This window comes from Phragmites australis, chromosome 1 (genome assembly GCF_958298935.1).
Source record: "Phragmites australis chromosome 1, lpPhrAust1.1, whole genome shotgun sequence".
NCBI classification, from domain to species: Eukaryota; Viridiplantae; Streptophyta; class Magnoliopsida; order Poales; family Poaceae; genus Phragmites; species Phragmites australis.
This window is the reverse complement of record NC_084921.1, coordinates 25,558,788-25,580,364: the sequence shown is the minus strand read 5'-3', so window position 1 is coordinate 25,580,364 and position 21,577 is coordinate 25,558,788. Positions and strand designations below refer to the sequence as shown.

The window sequence follows — 21,577 nt, the reverse complement described above, 5'->3', positions numbered from 1 at the left end:
AACGGTCATAAAGATGGGAAGGCATACCGACTGAAAACTATGTCAACATCCTATGAGCGACCGAGGAGCCAGAGTGACGATTGGAGTAGCCCCCTACGATGCATGTGGCGAATACTGCCATACCTGAATAGCTAGCTACATCTATGACGATCCTAAGCGCCCCTGAAATTTACGACTGCTTTTGTTAGGCGAATCAATCTTGTAAAAGAAAAATAATGTCGCAAGAGAAATGATTAACCGGGGAGCTACCAGAAACCGCATGTCAACTCACCCGCAGGGTAATGGCTACATGCAGACAACCAAACGAGAGCACTCGTACAGGTAACAGCAGACAATATTAGAGGCAGCGCAAAAAACCTACCGACGCCAAGATCTCTGCCCGGTGTCTCCAACCAGAAAAAAACGAGATTGTGGCATGTTAGAGCCGGGAATGCGATGCTACATCCAGATCTGTACAAATATAGACCTCTGAAGCCTGAACCTCCTATCGACTAACACCATGCGGCAGCCAGCATACGGTCTACTCATGATTAGGTGCAGGTGCAGGGGAGGGTTCCTCCGGCTTGGGTTTGCGGAACGATTTCTGCTTCTCCAGCGTAGGCATGTAAGCCGCGGTGCTCTTCTGGAGGGCATTGGCAGCTGACTTGTCCGGCTGGTCGCGTGGGATCGTGAGCTGCTTCTCAAGGACGTCGAACTTTGCTGTCGCCCAGGGGGCAGTACCCACATTCCCAGCAGTGCTTGGACCATCCACCGTCAGTGACGAGATGGCATCGTAGGATGAAAACCATGTGTGGCCGCAGGAAGTACATTCAAGCTGAAAACCAAAGGCAAATTCTGTGAGACAGCTGGTGCGTAAACATCATGATCCGAAGGTTATTGCACTCCTGAGAAATGGGTAGTTTTCGGTCAGTTACTATGCGAAATCCATCCTTCATTACTTGGATGTATTTCTTGCTGACGGCAATTGACTATGGCCTCCTAATGATGTTAATCAAGAATAACAAAATACCTACACAAGCGAAGATAGTCTCTTCTGCCAAATGTTAATCATGACTGTTTACAAATTTAAATACAAAACCTCCATAGCAAAAGTGCAAATGCTACACATGCTAACTGCCAGCCTCTCAAGGAACCCAATCACAGTTCAACAGCACGTCACGCAAACAGTACATGATGTTAAATACCAATAACATTTCTAGTTAACCTAAAGTTTTGATATGCTCGGGGGTGGCACAGATAACATGGATTCAGTAATAAACAACCTTGCTCATAGACACATGACAATTGGTTCTAGAAATGGAACCTAACTTCCATTTTATTCAGGAAGCCATTAACATTTCTTTTCTATTTTCCCATCTCGTGCCAAAAGGAATGGCTCAGCTATTTCTTTCCCACACCCTCCTTATGTTTTTGCCGGGCATAAGGCTAACGTGCCACTTACAAGCTAGTTACCCAGATACCCCGATATGGATACGGATACGCGATACGACGATATGGCGACACACCATTTTTCCAAAAACACTGATATAGGGATACACGTATATATATAATAAATAATAAAAATACAGAAATAAGCATTGCTTAAAAGGTTATTGGCTACCTGATTGGCTGAGTAACTATACAAAAGGGAAGGGAGGGAGGCAAACTGGCAATTCCAGGGGCGAGGCGATGGCTGGCAGCTAGGGTTAGCAAGGAGGCGTCACACCTCTATTTCATGAGGATCGATAGGTAGGGGCATGTAGAGGGGGTTTATGTGTAGAGAGGGTTTTTTTTTATGAGCATAGAAAGGGATTAGGGTTTGGAGGTGCTGGGGAAGAATTGGGAAGGTGTCAACAAGGTATCAGAATTATTTTATCTATTTAAAAATCATGAAAATGTCCGATGCTTGTCCAACAAATATCAAAGGAGTATTGATGTCCTACAAGTATCAGAGTATTAGTATCTGATATGTGAGCGTTCGTAAGTATCCGTGCATTGTAGCTTACAAGTGCCAGCTCGGATGCCACGTCATGCCAAAACCACCATAGAGTCGGGCCAAGGTGTTATTTGTTCCGTAGAGAGTTGGGGGGATGCAAATTAAACGGTTTCATAGTTGGGGGTCAAAATTAAACCACAGCCATAGCTGAGGGAGCAGAAGTGGACTTTTTACATTAAGAAATCCCCCACAACTGAATTTTGTCATTGCCAGTTCCTAACCACTGCTGATTAGTGATACTGAATAGATCAAGTCCATTTTATTCCCACGACTACAGAATTGGATATTTAATCCCCTGCTGTTGTAAAACCAGGCTAACTTACACCCTAATGTGGTTTACCCAACTCAGGGTAGTTTTGCCCAAGCATTGAAAAACCTGATGAGGAAAAAATAATGGACCTAGGCTGGTACTATTTAAAATTCAGGGGTTAAATGCCTGGTTTTGTAATCAGGGGATTAGGTTACTTTATAAAGTTCAAGGGAGTAAAATGGACTTATACCTTACTGAAATAGCACATGAATCTTTCATGTTTCGCAAAAAAGATCAGCAAACAAATCAATGAGCAATGACAATATTGCTGGAACAGGTTGATGCAACTTAGCAATTTCAAAAAAATTATATTCAAAAGAACATCATCTAATAGTGTTCCCCCTGCCTAACAGTGTTTGGCCAATAACCTTGCAACATGAGAAAAAGTACCTGATTTTAAAGGAGATTTTTAAAATTTTTGCAATACATACTTAAAAAAAATGACAGTTTAACATCTCCCCTCAACTGCAACATAAACACTACCATTTGTTTTTTGCCTTAAAAAAGCAAGTGTTTCATTTTAAAAAGGAAAAAAACATGTAGACAGTATGAGTAATATTTAAGAAAAGATAAGTGATCTAGCTAGCTAAAAGATAAAACAAACTCAGTCCATCTTGCATCACAAAAACAGTATCAGAAAAAGACAACAGAACATGAAACATTCACGGACCTGATAGCGATCTCCATGACCTGCATGAATAATATCAGATATGCCAACTTTCTTTTCTTGGCATCTTTGACATCGTGCGTCAGTCATCTAGTTAAAACAAAAAGGCGAACTTAGAGAATCATAGCATAAATCACTCCATGTGAAAATTGAGTTATTGTAGTGGACATTCTTCTTGGTTCTGGCTGATTACTGAATTTAAAGATATATGTACAATACCTGCAACTGCCTTAATTCTTCTGGTTCAGATGCTTTCTCTGCTGAAGTCAATCCAGCCTGAAATGTTATACATAGTGCATAGCAGCAGTTAGTGGCAGGGGTTTGTGCTATAGTGTTATATGCTGGCTGAAAAATGTTGACAAATTTGAGAAATTATAAAAGCGTTCTCTCAGAATATAAGAATACTTTTACCAGTACAACATAGGTTATAAAGTAAATCTAAACTAGTAATGCTTTAGTGAACTTGATGCATCACAACTAAATACGAAGTTCTTATAAGCTCAACATGACAAAAACAAAAATAGTGTAATAGTGCTAGGAACCACAATTCACAAATGAACAAGTACAGAGGAGCCACAATTCACAAACAAACAAGTAAAGAGGAATTCACGATTCACAAACGAACAAGTGCAGAGGAGCCACAAAGTAATTAATGATGTCGTGTTGGGATTGTGGGAGGAAAGAGAAGGATGATCAATACTGGTTAGAGCGATGAGATAACCCTCCTAGTCGCCAGGCTTAATCCCGACAGAGGAGGCTCTGACCCAATCTATTTAGGAATTGGTTGGTATCTTTTGTTAGCAATAAGCCTTGATGTGTGCGCATGTGTACAGGTGCTTGCTAGTGTCCAGGTTCAGTCCAGGTGCATGCTAGTGTCTAGGTTCACAATCATTAGTGTGCAGATTTCCAGCTAGCAGATTAGGGAGAATAATAGCCAATTAAAGCAGTAATGGCTGTAGTTATTAGTTGATTGATCCAGGGATTTCCAGCTAGCAGATTAGGGAGAATAATAGCCAATTAAACAGTAATAGTTGTAGTTATTAGCTGATTGACCCATGCCATATTGTAGTGATCAGCAGTGTATAAATAGAGAAGAAAACAGAAAAGGCAGTAAGCCATTACAGCAACAAAAAAATACCACTACTAGTGTACATGTGTCTTGGGTGAGTTCCTAGGCTACCTGTGAGGCTGTAGACTTTTCATCTTTATTGATTTGCAAACTAGGACCCACGATAGACTTTCTAGTCCAGGCTTCTCCCGCGGCGGCCTCGCTTCTGGAGTTCGTCTCTTCTCCGCCAAACGACTCCGCCAGGCTGGATGCGTACCACGACTCCTCCCCTCTCTGTTACCGTCGCATCGACGACATGCTTGGAGGGGAAGAGGCACCAGGCCTTGCCAATCGCGTCGTCGATGGCGAGGGGCTGCTGCTGGTCAGTGAGGAGGGAGAGCCGTCCTCCTTCACTGAAGCAGAGCACGATCCAGCATGGCAGCGGTCATGCGCGAGATGGACTCCGTCGAGCAGAACAGGACATGGTTGCTGGTGGAGCTTCCTCATGGGCATCGACGTATTGGGCTGAAGTGGGTCTTCAAGCTCAAGAAGAACGAGGCAGGAGCAGTGATCAAGCACAAGGCTCGCCTTGTCGCCAAGGGCTATGTGCAGCAACAGGGCATTGACTTCAATGAGGTATTCGCACTCGTTGCTCGTCTTGACTCCGTTCGGTTGCTGCTAGCTGTTGCTGCGCAAGATGGCTGGCCGGTGCATCACATGGATGTAAAGTCGGCTTTCCTCAACGACGATTTGGGGAGGAGGTGTACATCGCACAGCCGCCGGGCTTCGTCATCGCCGGAGCAGAACAGAAGGTGTTGCGCCTGCGGAAGGCACTCTACAGGCTGCAGCAAGTGCCGCGGGCTTGGAACAGGAAGCTGCACACGACATTGCTAGTTCTCGGGTTTGAGCAGAGCCCGCATGAGGCGGCGATGTACAGGCGTGGCCAAGACGACTCGCTGTTGCTCCTTGGAGTCTATATGGATGACTTGATCATCACTGGATCAGCCGAGGCGGAGATCAACCGCTCAAGGAGGAGATGAAGGCGAGGTTCAGGATGAGCGACCTTGGGTTGCTCTCCTTCTACCTTGGCATCGAGGTGTAGCAGAGTAGCAGCGGGATCACGTTGTGCCAGGCGTATTGCGCCAAGCGCATCCTAGAGATGGCGGGAATGCAGGACTGCAACCCTGCGCACACCCCCATGGAGCGGCTCAAGCTAAGCCGTGACAGCACGACGGTAGAGGTGGACGTCACTCAATACCAGAGGATCATTGGAAGCCTCCGTTATCTTGTCCACATGCGGCCAGACCTCGCTTTCAGTGTGGGGTACGTGAGTCGCTTCATGGAGCGGCCTACGGAGGAACACATGGCGGCAGTGAAGAGGATCATGCGCTGTGGCTGGGACATTAAGTCTCAGTTGCCACTACAGGAGGACAGTAGAGGCACGGCTTGTCGGGTACACCGATAGCGACCTCGCCGGCGATGTTGACACAAGGAGGACATCCGGCGGTTTGTTCTTCTACGGCAGCAGCTTGGTGAGTTGGCACGCTCTCAAGCAAAAGGTGGTGCCACTCTCATCCTGTGAGGCGGAGTATGTTACTACCACTACCGCAACCACACAAGCGGTGTGGTTCTCGGCTGCTCGGCGAGCTGAAGATTGACAACAAGTCAGCCTTAGCGCTGATACAAAACCCTGTCTTCCATGAACGTAGCAAATACATCGATGTACGCTACCACTTCATCAGGGAGTACCGAGAAGATGAGAGGATTAGTGCTAATTTCGTCGGCACTAAGGACCAGCTCGCTGACATTCAAACGAAGGCACTTGGACGAGACAAATTCCGTGAGCTTCGTGCTAGGATTGGAATGGTCAACATCAATTCCAAGTCCACACACAAGGATTAGGAGGAGATTGTTAGCAATAAGCCTTGATGTGTGCGCATGTGTACAGGTGCTTGCTAGTGTCCAGGTTCAGTCCAGGTGCATGCTAGTGTCTAGGTTTACAATCATTAGTGTGCAGATTTTCAACTAACAGATTAGGGAGAATAATAGCCAATTAAAGCAGTAATGGTTATAGTTATTAGCTGATTGACCCAGGGATTTCCAGCTAGCAGATTAGGGAGAATAATAGCCAATTAAAGCAGTAATGGCTGTAGTTATTAGCTGATTGATCCAGACCATATTGTAGTGGTCAATAGTGTATAAATAGAGAAGAAAACAAAAAAGGCAGCAAGCCATTGCAGCACCAAAAAAATACCACTGCTAGTGTACGTGTGTCTTGGGTGAGTTCATGGCTACCTGTGAGGCTGTAGGCCTTTCATCTTTATTGATTTGCAAACTAGGACCCATGATAGACTTTCTAGTACAGGCTCTGGCTAACAAATTCAGAGGACACTAACAACTCATGGAATAAGCTAACAACTTGAACAACTAAATCCTAATGAATGAACTGACCGAGTAACCCGTTAATTATCTTATCCTGCAAGAATTGTACTTAAGGACTTACCATGGGCCCGCTGCTGCATCTAGGTGGACGTCCACATTGCTGGTAAATCTTGTCCAGGAATGCGTCCACAACATTGAATGCTACATAACAACTACCTACAAGAAGACCATTCTTAACCATGCGCACCTCATATTTAGGACTACTGGTATTGGGCTTTAGAAGGCTCGGCCCAACACTTCCCCAGAAAACTGACTCAAAGAAAACTGAAGGATACAGGCAATACATCGTGTTTGGCGCCACATCACTGATAAACACCACATCCAAAAGTTACCGATTACAATATTTGCAAACTTTTAGTGCTCAGCCTTTTTTGCATGATAAAATGCCATAGTGCTGCCGTATCCCTACTATTTGTAAGCTTTGATTTGGCCATTCAAAAGGGACTAATAGGCATAGTTGTTATGGCGTCGGGATATCGTCGCCATAACGACGATATGTCGTCGTGGCGGAAATCCGCTTGTCGCCACAGGGACGCCACGGCTCCGCCGTGTATGGCGTCCGCCATATCGCCGTGGCGTCCCTGTGGCGTCCTCGTGGCGTCCCCGTGGCGCTGTATGGCGTCCTGTGGCACATGGCAGCTCACCGCGGCGTCCCCGTGGCGCCTGTATGGCGTCCTGTGGCACATGACGGCTCTGTGGCGGGCGTAATAGAAGGTTAGATTGGTGGCGACTTACCTGGTAATCCAGTTAAGGATTGAGGAATCCGCCCACACCATTCTATCCGCATCCATCGAGAGCCCGCAAGGACTGAGGAACCCTAGCCCGAGCCGCCAGTGGCGAAGGCGGGACAGTCGATCTCCGCCCGCCCCTGCACCTGCTGTGTTCGCCGCCCCCGCCTCGGATCTTCGGCCGCCCTCGCCCTCCGTCGGCCTTGCCCTCGGTGTCTCCCTCGTCGGCTGCCCTCACCCTCGAGTTGACATCTCCCGTGCCGGCCACCCCCAGCCGCCCTCCATCGAGTAGCTCCTCGGCTCCTCTTCTATTGTGTTTTTTTTTGTTCTGTTTCAACTCTCACGCATACTAACAGCCAGCAGGCCAGTATCACACTATGAGCACACGCACACTAGCAGAGTAGCAGTATGCCAGTAGCACACACACTAGCAGTAGCAGTGTAGCACACTTGAGCACTTAGCACGCACACAGCTCAAGCACACATTGACACGCAGCAGTAGGCCCGTAACAGTGTAACACACAGCTCAAGCACTGCTGCACTAGGCACACATAACAGTAGGGAGTAAGCATTAGCTATACTCTAAGCTGTAGCACACATAGCAAAGTACCACACTAAACAGTTAGCACACATAACAGTAGCTTAAGCACACTAGCACACAATGACACAACAGTACAACTTTGAGACATGAGAGAGTTATATGTCTTTTGTGCTACATTTACATTGTTATTTGTCTTTTGTGCTACATTTACATTTTCTAATATCGCAGATTATAACTGTTAAGCTACATTTACATTGTTATTTGTTAATATCCTAGACTATAATGTGTATATTCGCCACGTGTGTATGGCGTCGCCACGCCACGCGCCATGGCGCTGTAAAGTTGTGAAGGTGGTGGGTCGCCGCGCCTCGCCATACCGCCGTAACAACCATGCTAATAGGTTTAAAGGACCAAACTAAAATTGTAACAAAAAAAAAGTTGATAATGTGGTTCACTGGCACAAATGGTTGGTGACTTGAAAGAGGGGCTATATCTAATGTAAAACAAAAATCAATATGCTTGATGCAAAAATTCAACATGGAAAAGAATCTCAGAAAATTTGAGGTGATCTATGAATTATTTTATATGCACAAAAAAATCAAGTTGAAATTCAGTCATTGTTAGGACTAGGAGAAATAAAAGAAGAAATTATCTCAAGACACAGTAATTGGTCGTTTTCCATTCCAAGTTACCTTTTGTCTGAACTATTCTTGAGAATATTTTACAGTATCTTCAGAATTACTTAAGGATTTCATATTGATGGTGCTTCAACAAAAGAGGTACAAACAAGATGCCACTTGTTTATAATTATCAGAGCTGTTAGAGAATGCGCTCTTACCACAACGGCGCAAGCAGGCCCACACAACGGCAATTAAATGCTTTCTACTGAATTGTTCTGGTAAATAATAGGAAAGTATTAAGTGTCCTAGTAGGAGACATCATAAGACTCCACAACAGCAACCGCCCACGCTACCACAATTCACTACAACAGCTAAACACATTTGATGAAAGGATGATCCCTTGTTTTTTTTTTCCTGGGGACAACAAACCGAGGAGTATCACAAGGTGCGGTTAGCTGCTCACCACATGTTAGGCACAGCACAACAATGGTATATCCAGCTTGAGAGCACTGAAGGAACACCAACATGGGATCACTTTATGAACTTGGCAATCATCAGTTTGGACAGCTGATTTGCTCAAACCCCCTTGGGAATTGGCTAGACTCCGACTAATTGGATCCGTGGCAGATTATTAAGAAAAGGATTTGGCTTTATTATTCCGAGCCAAGCATTATCAATCAAACAAGTTCAATTGTTCACTTCATGATTATCTGACTTCTTGTGTGTCAAAATTGAGCTTCAAAGTTCTGCAGATTTACAGATGGCCATGAGTTTGGCTCGTGCATATGAACAATGAGCCATTATTACTGCCTTGAACACATCAGCAGGAAACTGAAGACCTGCAGTTTGCAACATTCAACCACAAGGGTCTGGAGGTAATGCAGGGCTCATAAACCATGTCAATTCCACTGTTTGACACAGGCAGAAATGGCAGAACAGCAGATGAGATTGTGCTACTACTGTAATGAGAAGCTTAGCAAGGAGCATAGGTGCCACCTTGAACCTTAAGCCCTGTTTGTTTCAGCTCAGGATTATAATAAGCGGTTTATAGATAGTAGATTATAATAAGTTGGATTATGATAAGCTGGAGGAAAATAAGTTGTGAGCTGTTTGGCAATCTAGATTATTGGTAAAAGTCTGTAATGCCCTCAATAGGGGGTGAGGGATTCGGGTGTAGGGTGGGGGAGTGGCATTGGCGGGTAATTTACCTTAAATTTGATGGGTAGTATAGTAAAAGCCCAAAATAAGCTAAAATAAGCTTCTTTTCATAGCTTATGGGATTATTATAATCTGAGCTTCAACTTATAATAATCTGGACCAATAAACTAGCTGTTTGTTTCAGCTTAAAACAAATAAGCTAGCTTATTATAATTCTGAGCTGAAATAAACAGGACTTTAGCTCAAGAAGGAGCTGTTTCTTCAAGTGGAAAACAATGTTGTGGCACAAGGAGGTAAAGAATAGGAAAGCTTGGTTCAGTTAGGAGAGATAGTGGATCACAGGGAAGTATAAGAGTCCTTGTAGGAGAAATCAGAAGAGTCCAAGAAGTATTTAGGACAGGAGCCAATGTTGGGTTTGGTTCTATTCCCTCTCCATATATGGTCCAGTCTGTACCGAATAGAATCAAGAAAAAAAGTAAACTTCAATCTCTTATGCTTCGTCAACATTCTAGTTCAATATTCCTCTGCCACTGCTGTTCTTCTCAATCTCAACCCCCGTTACCTCTCTTCTATTGTCACAACTCCAACATGCTGGCAACATGCAAGCTGGTTGGCTGCTCACCCATTAAAACCTTAGAAGCAAAACTCATAACATAAATAGAACTTTTTCAGTGTCAACAATTTTGTCCTATCAACTAAATAACTAGAGTAATAGGGAACAAGATGAATGCAAATTTTTTCAACAAGGTAAACAAGATAGGGAAAATGACTCTTATAACAACCAAAATGTAAAATATTTGAAATGATAATTAAACCTTTAGCTCATCAGGTGACATAGTTAAAAGAACTGGAGGATCGAGCTCCTTGTCCATCAGTCGCTTGCGTAGTTTAGAGCTATTCTGTATGTCCAAATTAACAATATTAAGTCAAACATTCAAATAACAATAGAAATATACAAACACGTGGGTTAAATTATTTATATGGCATAGGAACTCATGAAAAACTGCTAGGGTGCATATTGTTAAGGGTATAAGTGTCAAGGGTATAAGAGTCATCTCCTAGTCTAGGGGTTTCCCCCATCCACCTCTACATATTGTGCCCATTGGGCCACAATGTAACTATCCTTCATTTGTCCATCTATACAAAGTTGACATGGTGTTAAGGGTATAAATGTCAAGGGTACAAGAGTCATCTCCTAGTCTAGAATTTCCCCCATCCACCTCTATATATTGTGCCCATTAGGCCTCAACGTAACTATCCTTCAATTGTCCATCTATATAAATTTAACATGGTATCAGATCCTGGTTAGGGTTAGGTCAAATGTCGATCTAATACAACAATGATCCATCCTCTCCCTCTCTAACCGCATGCCTCCTATTCATCTTCACGTCCCATGTCTTAGGCTACTCGCAGCTCAGCCGTCATCCACTGTCTTCGATCCGGCCGCTTGCCGTCGCGATTGTCCCATCACGATTGTTGTGGATCCCGCAGTCGCGGCCTCGCGCCGCCCGTTTGCTGTGGCGTATGCAACCGCCATTCGATGTCCGCCGTCACAGATTTGCTGTCGCAGAGGCGTCTCGCGTCAACACGTCGTCCGCCATGGCCCGTCACACCACCACCTGCCATCTAGTAGGATCTGTCCAGCCCTTTCGGCGCAAATCGCAGAGGCTTTGAATCCACCCGTCCACCGTCGTCAATCGCGTCGTCCACCGGTGACATCGTACCATCTGTCGCCTGTCGCCAGTCGCGGAGGCGCCAGGATCCGCCCGCCACCACTGTTGTCATGTCGTCCATCGTGGAGGCATAAGATCTTTCTCCCGCCGCCGCCGCCTTCAAGTTTCTGCGGCCCATCGGGAGCAACCCGTCCTCTCCGCCCGTCAGGCCACAAGTCACGGCTCATATCTGCAACCACTGCCATCAAGCTCCACTGCAGTCGTGTCAGCACCTGTTCTCTCCGCCTGTCAGGTCACCCGTCATGGCTTGTTCATCTCCACCGCAGACACGTGCATGTTGTGCCGCCTGTGTCCATCACCACTGATCTGCTATCGTGGGTGGTGGTGTTTTGGTTGTTGCGACTGCTGGTGGTGGTGTTCGACCTCTGTTCCTGCTGTTGGTGGCTGTGATGGTGGTGTTCGGCTTCTGCTGCTGGTGATGGTCGTTCTTCAGGCCGTTCTTTGTCGAAATCTATTGTCAGTGGTTATCTCTCCGCTGCTAGTATCTCCAATATGTTGAGTCATGTTTCCATTATGTCCATCACTCCATCCAAATCTGCTGCTAGCATCTTAGTCAGTCTTTGTTTTCGTTGTGTCCATTCAAGTCTCCGTCCAAGTCCACACATATACTCTTTCAGTTCGTCTTAGTTGTGCGTGTCCACAAATTCTGTTAGTCAGCCAATTGCTTCTTTTGTTTTTTTAGTTAGCTGAGTCCCATCGATTTGGCTATTCGCATCATCATCATCGTTGATGTGATCCTACCTTCTTGGTCCTTTCATACCCATCTTGCTACATATCATGATCAATGGCCCCCTTCGTCATCATCACGATATTGTCTCACTGCTTGGCGTCTTGCGGCAGTGATATCTCTATTCCCCCTTTGGCTTGATTTGACACATCTCACTATTCTCGTCGTGTTCAAAGTCTCCAAAGCAAGATTCATATTCGAGGTATTTGCTAAAGTACGGGTCGTGAAGGCAGCACCCTCTTATGGAGGAGATTGTTTCGTACATCGACATTGTTCAAGAGTTGCACGCTTCGATGCCATCTTCAATATTGGACTTCGGATGTATCATTTTTTTTTCTAGTGCTTAGTGTGAACTCGTCAAATGCAACATCATTGCATTCACGTTGCATTTGAGGGAGAGGGAGGGGGGTGTTAAGGGTATAAGTGTCCAAGGGTATAAGAGTCATCTCCTAGTCTAGGGTCTCCCCCATCCACCTCTATATATTATGCTCATTGGGCTTCAATGTAACTATCCTTCATTTGTCCATCTATACAAAGTTAACACATATCATTGCTACCATTATCCTGATAATCACACAGACGGATCATAGTTACTATAAAAATAGCACTAAAAATATTGCTCTAGAAATATGATATCCAATTTCATATTAGTAAATGTTATGGGTTTATAGTACAATTTCATATTAGTAAATGTTATGGGTTTATAGTACATTATCTGAACTCCGAAGGAGAATGGTTGGCACTAAAATTTGTTCTTTAACATGAAAGAATAACTAGCCTCATCCATAGAGAGGTGGTTATGAAAAAAACTAAATATTCACAGCATTATATTTTGGATGACTAAATTGCAGCTGAAACAATGATATGTGAAGCTTGCATTTTCTACGTTACTTTTGGTGAACACGTGGAACTGATAGTCCTATTGGAGAAGGTCGAAATACAAACTGTTTTCATTTTATAGAGCAGGTAGAAATACAAACTGTTTCCCTTTTATTGAGAGGCTGTGCTGCAACGATGCAACAAACACCATCGCGCCATTCCAACTATTTGTACCTTAGCTTGGGGTTATGTGAAGATGGCAATGCTTTAAAATTATATCGATACGGAGCACAGCTTAGACATGTAACTTAGTGCTGCAGGAAACACACATGCTCTAGATGCAGATAAAGAAAATGGTGATTAGATTATTGGAATGACCAAGGTTTGGTAAACCATAGGATCATCATAGAAGTTATTTGTGGTGGTACAAATTTTAACAAACTGCAAGTTATGGAGCATGAAAAAAGCGCAACAGAATAGTTTTGGAGTAAACAAACATAACTATACAGCCATGGTTGCTAGTTGGTAACTTTGTATTAATTATTAGAACTAGAAGTCCTCAAATAGGCCACTTAAAAGATTAACAATTTAGGTTGGGCTAGTTATAATGAACAATCTGAAACATTCTGTGTTTTCAAGATACAAAACCATGTTGGATAAGATGAAAATATGTTGATTGTTGAAGCATGCTAACTGCCAAGTTTGAACAGATACATAGTGCTTCTCACCAACATAGACATGCTCTAGAGTAATACACTATCAAGGGTGATTAGATGATAGCAGCCAAGAGGCAACTATTAAGATCCACATCTCAGTATAAAATAATGAGATAGCTGCAAACTTAAGTTATCGAGCGGCCCAAGATTTAACTGTTCCAATAGAAATTCCCAAAAAGCATAATGCCAAAAGAGGTCATTGATAAAACATGCATACCTTGATGTTGAACCATAATTGTCTCAGTTTCTGGTTATACTTCCCAAAGTCAGTGCCAAGAGCGTCATATGCAGATCTTTCTAAGGCAACCATTATTGGAACAACATCATCGAGTACATATGATTTTTCGTTGTCCTGATTAAAAAAGAGAAAATCATCATCGTAAACCAAAGAGGGAAAGAAGGTTCAACAGAACACAGGGAATGAGGGAAGCAAGAGTCAAACAGAAGGCTTTAGCAAACATATATTTATTTATGAATGAAACAATAAAAACAGCAAAACAACCAATGGAAACAGAAAAAATGAAACATAATATCCATTATTTATTATAAAAAAAAAAGTGAAAAGGAGGCTTCAGAGTAGATTGTAGATACATGCACTTAAATGCAGACAAAAATGGATGGGCATAGAGATAGTTATGTTTAGCATGCTTAAATTAACCAAAGTCTATAAATGTTCTGCCTCTCATTCCAGGTCACTTCGACACGTCCATTGAAAATGTACTTATATTAAATATTATAGAGTGCTGGAGAATGTCAAAATCCCATTGCACAAACAGACGGAGGGATCAGTTTAACAGCCATCAAACTTCGTTAAATTGGCTAATTAGTAGTGTCACTGTGTGACACATGCTTCACTTGGTAAGTCGTACAGCGATCTAGGAATCCTTCAGCGTTACTTATAATAATTTGCAACATATTATGGGACCTAATAATCCAAAAACATGATTAATGGCATCGGCATCTTTACTGACAAGCTAGAAGAAATATGAGCCATGGAAGATAGATAAGATATGCGGGAGTTTAAAACATTCTAATAATAAGGAAAAAACAACTTACATCAGAACCCTTTGCAGATGAACCATTAGCTGAACTTTTGGGAGCAGTACCAGGATCAGCTTCAGACGCCCCAGCACTCTCCTTTAATGCTAGTGGAATACTATCTAACAATTTATCAAGCCACTTATCACGAGACTGATTACCGGTAACTGCTTTATATCTGACAAGGATGGCATAATTCTTTGGTTTATCACTTCCAGGTGTCTCTGCTTTTGCAAAGTGCTCAGATATGCCAGCTGAAGGTTCTTTTGTGACATCTATAGGGTTCACAGGTTTCTTCCGTAGGTTTCGTTTATTTGACACATGATCAGTGTTGTTAGCGGGCGTATCTTCAAGTGGTTCAAGGTCAGGAAGCTCACCAATACGGTCCATTGTTTTTTTAACAAGAAGATCAATCTCTTGTTGCTTGTTATCCTCATAGTCCTTGTCTGTTAGGTTCCACAGTTTCTTCTCAACTGCATCGTAGATTTTCTGGACTATAAATCCAGGGTGTTGCTTTCGACTGGGGATCTGCTTGCGCAGAGGAATGAAATGTACCACACACTTATGCATAACTGACTCTGCAGGCACATCATCGATATGAAAACTGTAAAATAGTTCCCGTGTGTCACGTGCTATCCAGCTTCCACCACCCTTTTTATCAGCCTCTTCTGGTCTATAAAACCATTGGCCAGTTACATTTAAGCTCCCCTCAGTTTCTGTTATATCCTGTTTCAAGATAATTAAAAAGAAAAAGTGTTACATAAATGGAAAGTTGGGAACATCCAATATTATAGAGAACCATATCAAGTAGGCACCCATATGCCATAACAAAAACTAAGGATCATTATATAAAAAATTAACATTCCAGGCAGCTGCACAATGATAAGGGACTTCAACCCCAGAACTAGTCAGAATAATTAATCATTTCAGCACAGAATATAATCTGAGGCTGATATGAAACTACTTGATACAAATTTTGGCCTAAGCTGAGTGTCAATTTGCAACCATGGGCAACATCGATAATTCAAAATGCAAATAGTGCAGACAAAACGACACCTAGCAGCACGTGTTTAGTTATTGTTCATGTTAGATGTCCTTTTGTGTAGATTTTTAAACTATGAAGTCCATTTTCCAACAACTGAAAGCAATATGTCAAACTTACCAGCAAAAATAATCATACCTCAACTATCATCAAAAGAAAAACTAGCTACTACAGTCAGCATAGAAAACTGAACCATCTGACCATCTACCTAATTATACGAATTTTTGTCATCTCTATGTGGAAAAGTGAAGAAAAAAATTAAGTGCATGATAGCATCTTTTGATCACTAATATATTCAAACATTTTCGAATGAAAAAGAAACGAGCTTTAAAGCTTGAAATGATTTTGCAGATTGTTGTGAATGGTTCTTTAAAAAAAAGGGTCAGTGGATTTGTGGATGATAAGTGTTTGGCCACACGCTAAACCAGAGAAAAAACACTAATGTAAAAAGTGAAATTGTGAAAGCAGAGTTTGGATTCTCCAAAGATGCAAAACAATTGTAGCAACCAGATGCAGGGCACAACAGAAGCAGTTCAAAAAACTAAGGATCATTATATTTAAGAAAGCATTTATTCTGAGATAGTGACAGGCCAAACTGCTCGATGCAAATCTTGATGAATTGTTATCTAAGCACAATGTCAGTTTCAGTTTGTAACTAGCACATGAAACCTAGCCTAACTCCACATCTCTAGCTATTTAGCATTCATGGTAAAAGAACATGTCAATCTACTGGCATAAAGACTGTCTTACTAGCACTAAGACATACTCCCTCCGATTGCAAATGTAGGTCATTTTAGACTTGTGCATAAGGATTAAGAAAATAGATCAAATGACATTGTTGCTCTTCATTTATTCTGTATTGGAAAAGATAACTTATTCATTTGCGAGAGTGGTAGCATTTATTAAACAAGGGCAAGACGGGAACAAAACAGAAAAAAAATGCATAAAAGTTCGAGAATGACTTATATTTAGAGAATAGTTGAAGAGGCTAAAACGATCTACATTTTCAACCAGAGGGAGTAAGCAACAACAGCTACAAACTCATCAAATTTAGTGAACTAGCTTATGGAACCCTACAAAGGAACCGAGTATATTCATAAAATCAAACTGAACAGTGAAATCGCCAACATTTGGTGTCTGATCACAGACCTTGACGATGGCGACATAGGGCTTCTGACTGCGGTCCTCAGGCGTGAGCAGCACGGGGTCCTCCTGCACAAGTTCATAACAATCACCAAATGGAAACAATCAGCGCCTCCCGAAACCCTAAACCCCTAGAGCAGAAAGCAGGAAGAGAGGAGGGAGGAGGCTGCGGCGGCTTACGATCTCGAACGTGTTGCCCTCGTACTCGAAGGAGGCGTAGTGCTTCTTCTGCTTCTTCCCCTTGCCGGTGACCTTCACTGGATTCCCGATGGGCACCGGCTCAGTGCTCTCCTCGCGGGGCTCCTCCTCGGGCTCCGCCTTCTCTTCCGCCTCCTCCTCGTCGTCGCTCTCCGGGGCGCGGCGTTTCGGCCTGCCGCGGCGGCGGCGGGTCTGCGTCTCCTCCTCCCGCCGGTCCTCCTCCTCGTCCCTCCGCATCGCCTCCAGATCCTTCTCGTCGTCCTCCTCCTCCTCCTCGTCAGAGGCCGCGGCGGCGACGCGGCGGCGCTGCTGCGGCGTCGGCTGCTTCTTGGGGTTGGAGCCCGCGGAGCCAGCGCCGCCAGAGGACTTGGCCTTGGGCGCCTCGGCGGCGCTGCCGTCGTCGTTGTCGTCGAGCCGCGCGAGTCGCCGCCGCCTCCCCATTTCCCCGCGGCCGATTCAAGGGTTGCGTCGGAACCGTTTTCACTCACATTTTTTCGACAGGACGAAAACGAAAATGAAAAACCCAAAACGAAAACGAACCTAATATTGCTGGTTATACGAAAACATCTAATTCAAACGAAAATATATCAATATCGGATGAAAATCAATAATTAAAATCGAAAAGATTGAACATTACAACCATGAGTTCATGAGTTGGAATATTAAAATAAAAATAACAGTAGTATAATTCTATACATAAACATGATAGTGATATACACATGAGTATATAATAATCGCGCAAATATATACATTCACTCAAAGTATAAGTCCAAAACTCAAAGTCCAAGTACATGAGTACAAGAAAATCCACACACATGAGTACATGATATAAAAATATTAAAAATTTACTGTCAATTAAAACAAGCATGCTAATAAACATATAAGTTTTTGTGATAGAAAGAACTGACACTGGACAATGTCCTCATACAACAATTTATCCTTTGGGTCTTCCATTTAAAATGCAGCAAGGAGCATTAACTAGATCTTCCACATGTATACACGAAACTATTCTTAAATGATTACAATAAGATTCAGTGTAGATGGCCAGTAGCTAACGAACTTCTATATTTTAAAATTTTGAACCCATTCAGACGGTGACAAGGATCAATGCACTCCACGAGATGACATCCGGCCTGGGCATGCAAGCAAATACCCTCTCAGCGAATGCAAAGTCCCCGCACTTGACGAACATGTCCACAAGCGCGTTCCCCAGCGACAACGGTATTCCCATGAACCTCCGGAGTTCGGACGCAGCAGCCGTGCATGCTCCTCCCGTGGCGGTGCCACCCGAGCTGCCCGCACGCAAGCAGCAGGCTGACCATGACCACCGCGTCCAGCCGCCACCATCCCTTGGAAGAAATGCAACGCCGCCTCTGGCTCCCCGCCCTGCGCGTAGGCTGACAGCATGGACGTCCATAGGATGGCGTCCCGCTCACGCATTCCGTCGAACAGCCTCCGCGCGTCGGCCAGGTTGCACAGGCTGGCGTAGCACAGCACCAGCGCGGACGCCGCGAAGAGGTTGTCATGGGCGCCAATCTTGACAGCGAGCGTGTGGGAGGAGGGCGGCGAGGGCGGGGGCTAAGGAGCGGAGAACCGGGAGCAGGGTGAAGTGGTCAGGCCGCTGGACACTCTAGCATGCCGTGTGTGTAAATCGGGATAAAAACGGAATTTTTCTGAATAAAAACGGGATTTCAAGAAAACAGGTGGGAGGAGGCATCAACCGTTTTTCATTCTATTTTCGTTTTCGGACATCACCGTCCCATTCCCACATAAAAAAACAAAAACACTTAGGAAAAATAGAAAACGATCGCAGAAACAGGATATTCCTGTATCGCTTTTCATCCCTAGTTGGAGATGAGGAATGTATTTTCATAGGTAATGTGGGTAGAGATTGGGTTTAACTTGAGTACTACACCATCGGACGTGTCTAGGCTGCCACATTAGCAGGGCAAGCTGGCACGAGCACGGCCGGAAAGAGCAGGACTCAACCCATCAGCATTATAGGCACGCAACGCACATTTGGCTCGATGGCCCATGATGCGCGCCTGTGGCTCCCTGTCACTGCTCTTCCGCTGACGGCATGGTGCCCTGTACATCCATTCGTAACGCGCCCTGACGCCCGAGTCCCGACCCCTAGCCCTTGTCGCTTGTGTCGTTGCGCCCGAGCCCGACACCCCTACAGCATTGTGCCTGGCCGCTTCTAGATCCATGCCGCCATGCACCAACAGCCAATTCAACAATGTTCAACTCGGACAACGTTTCGAATTTGAAAGAAACTAGACGTTTGTGTGCGTTTACATCTAAAAAAAATACAAAAATAATTCAAAACATTACCAGCTTTCTCCTATAAATATAGCAGCAGTCCTCCCCATTCCACACTAGGAAACTTGCAAACTATCTTGTGTTTTTTACTCATTCTTTTCTCAAGTTATTGTGATAATTTGGTCGACAATTCATAGTAATTGTTGCCAAATATCTAGAAATTCAACGTAAATATTTAGCATCAAATTCAATATTTAAATATTTTTTATTGATGTAGTACTAATACTTGTAAATTTTTTATTAGGGATGGTAATTTGCCTCACCAGGTCGGATCCCCACTAGTTTCAGACCCAGTAGGGGCCGGGTTTTGGTGGTAAAATGGTCCCGCGGGGCTAGTTCGGGTTTAGGTTCTGGGAGTCGGCTTCGGGGCCGGGGTAGATATTGAAGTACATCGACGGACCAGGACAGATATTATTGTCACGCTGTTGAGTATAATCGGCACGCATCATCAAGAGTGGCAAGATTTTGAAAAGAACTACAGAAAAGAAAATAGACAAAAGGTAAGATATGCTAAAGGCTCATTTGGTTCACCCAAATATTTCGGTTTCTTGCTTGAAACATAAGAATCAGATCCAAACAGCCCCAGTCCCCTCGATTCGCCAAAGAATCACACCAAGCCGTTTCACGAGTTTGTATTGTGCTCCCAAAACGAGCAAAAACCAATCTCACCAACGAAGTGAGCTCTAGTTCCGCAAATGCCCCCACCACTCCTGAGTCCCCTCTGACGCGTCGACCGTTGCCCGTGCTGCCACTACTGTCAGATCTGGTGCGACTGTGGGAGGGTGGGGGTAGAGCGGCAACATCAACGATGAAGGAGGCGCACTCAATGGAGATCTGTTGGAAGGAAGACGTTCGGGAGAGTGAGGTCTAGACGATGGTGAGGGAGAGACCAGGCACAGCAGTGAGGGGGACATTTGCACCGAAGCCCAGTGGTGGGCGAGGGGTGACCAGGCTAGCCGCGAGCCACCATTATGTGGTGGCGACAAGGGAGCGATTGGGTTGGTGGGGGTGAGGCTATTAGTCGAACAAAGAAATAGTTCGACCTCTTACCATATATTAAGTTAGGGATCAATCTCAATATACGATGACTACATTGATGATAACAAAGAAAATATCATTAACTTAAACATTCATTCGTTCTTACAAAGAGGACCACCGAGGGTCAAAAACAAAGATAAAAACTACAATGGAACTAAATGTAGTCTTCAATCTTTTAGGCAACTCCGCAGGCAATCAACGAGGAACACACCCTAAAATACGCCATCTTCTACGAAGTTTTCGATATCTTCCCCGACCAAGCAGTATGATGTTTATAGCAAATATGAGTACATATCGTACTCCGTAAGTTGTGATAAAAAAAATGCAATGGGACTTGACACACAAGAATAAGGCCAACAGGGGCATATTTGCATAAAGGTGGAGTTTAAGTAAAAATAATAATTTAAAAATGAGTAATTAAGTTAAATGAACAGTAAGTAATCGGAGCTAAGATTACAACCATCTTGACTTAACCTCGAGTTCCAGTCACTTGACCAAACCAAAGGTTCCAACCACCTTTCTCTGACCAGGGTTCCAACCATCCTTACATAATCCAAGGTTCCAACCGCCTGAACCACAGTTCCCACGATTCCCACCACCATTTTGACCACTACCCAACCACTTCAACCACGGTTCCCACCACCGTGATTGACCAAATATCCAACCACCTCAACCATAATTCCCACCACCGTGATTGACCAAACCAGACCATAAGTTATGCTAATCATGTGAGGGTTCCTTGTTGCTCATAACCACGAGCACAACTAATTAATCAGTTTCACACCATACATAGGTTATACACTTTACCCACAAGATATGTCTTCTCATTTGTCAAGTATCCATTAACGACAAAAAACTCTTACACACTTCCAAAGTGTCCGCTAGGAATCCATTGCAAGACCTTTACAAAGCCCATCCCAACATATGTTTGCCGCTATGGTTTCACCGTCATGGGAGTACACTCTTCACTCCAGAAACCCCCTCTTGCATCAGATAGTTTTGGAAAGTACATCCTTCTGTCCCTATACCACCATCTAGCCTACACTATGTTAAGAGGAAACTAATTAATTAATCTGCTAGGCCAATCCCACTACTTAGCTTATGGTTGTACTGTAAACTCGAAATGATCGTTCTATGAATCGATCCTTACAATTGAGCAAGACTACCATAACCCATATCCATGCAACCTGCATCGACCTTAACCATCATCTTACTTAATTCCTAGTCCATGTTGCTAAAAACATTATCACCTAATTTATCTCAGTTGCATAGTACCATTATAACATTTCGTTAGATGATTATATTATACCAAA

The 21,577-nt window shown here is 43.8% G+C and overlaps 1 protein-coding gene across 2 annotated transcripts; it reads right to left on the bottom strand.

The window, feature by feature from the left end:
• Positions 1 to 216: 216 nt before the first annotated feature.
• LOC133913262 (protein REPRESSOR OF VERNALIZATION 1-like) lies at positions 217 to 19,558 on the bottom strand. Of its 2 annotated transcripts, XM_062356369.1 has the most exons (8): positions 16,887 to 19,556; positions 16,713 to 16,775; positions 14,540 to 15,247; positions 13,701 to 13,835; positions 10,304 to 10,387; positions 3,172 to 3,228; positions 2,956 to 3,042; positions 217 to 814 (listed from the first exon to the last, which is right to left on the bottom strand). In XM_062356369.1, exons 1-8 carry the CDS (start codon positions 17,343 to 17,345, stop codon positions 521 to 523), a joined length of 1,887 nt encoding a protein of 628 aa, XP_062212353.1. In that variant the 5' UTR covers positions 17,346 to 19,556; the 3' UTR covers positions 217 to 520. The 2 variants fall into 2 exon arrangements, with proteins under 2 accessions (XP_062212353.1, XP_062212360.1); XM_062356376.1 differs by lacking the exon at positions 10,304 to 10,387 and having other exon boundaries at positions 16,887 to 19,558.
• Positions 19,559 to 21,577: the final 2,019 nt, after the last annotated feature.

Excerpts from the sequence above, each read along its gene's own strand:
- LOC133913262 (XM_062356369.1), bottom strand. The coding sequence starts at position 17,345 with ATGGGGAGGCGGCGGCGACTCGCGCGGCTCGACGACAACGACGACGGC. Across the intron at positions 13,836-14,539 it reads CATCTGCAAAGGGTTCTGAT|GACAACGAAAAATCATATGT; the intron begins GTAAGTTGTTTT and ends TTTTTTAATCAG. Across the intron at positions 10,388-13,700 it reads AATTATGGTTCAACATCAAG|AATAGCTCTAAACTACGCAA; the intron begins GTATGCATGTTT and ends TTGGACATACAG.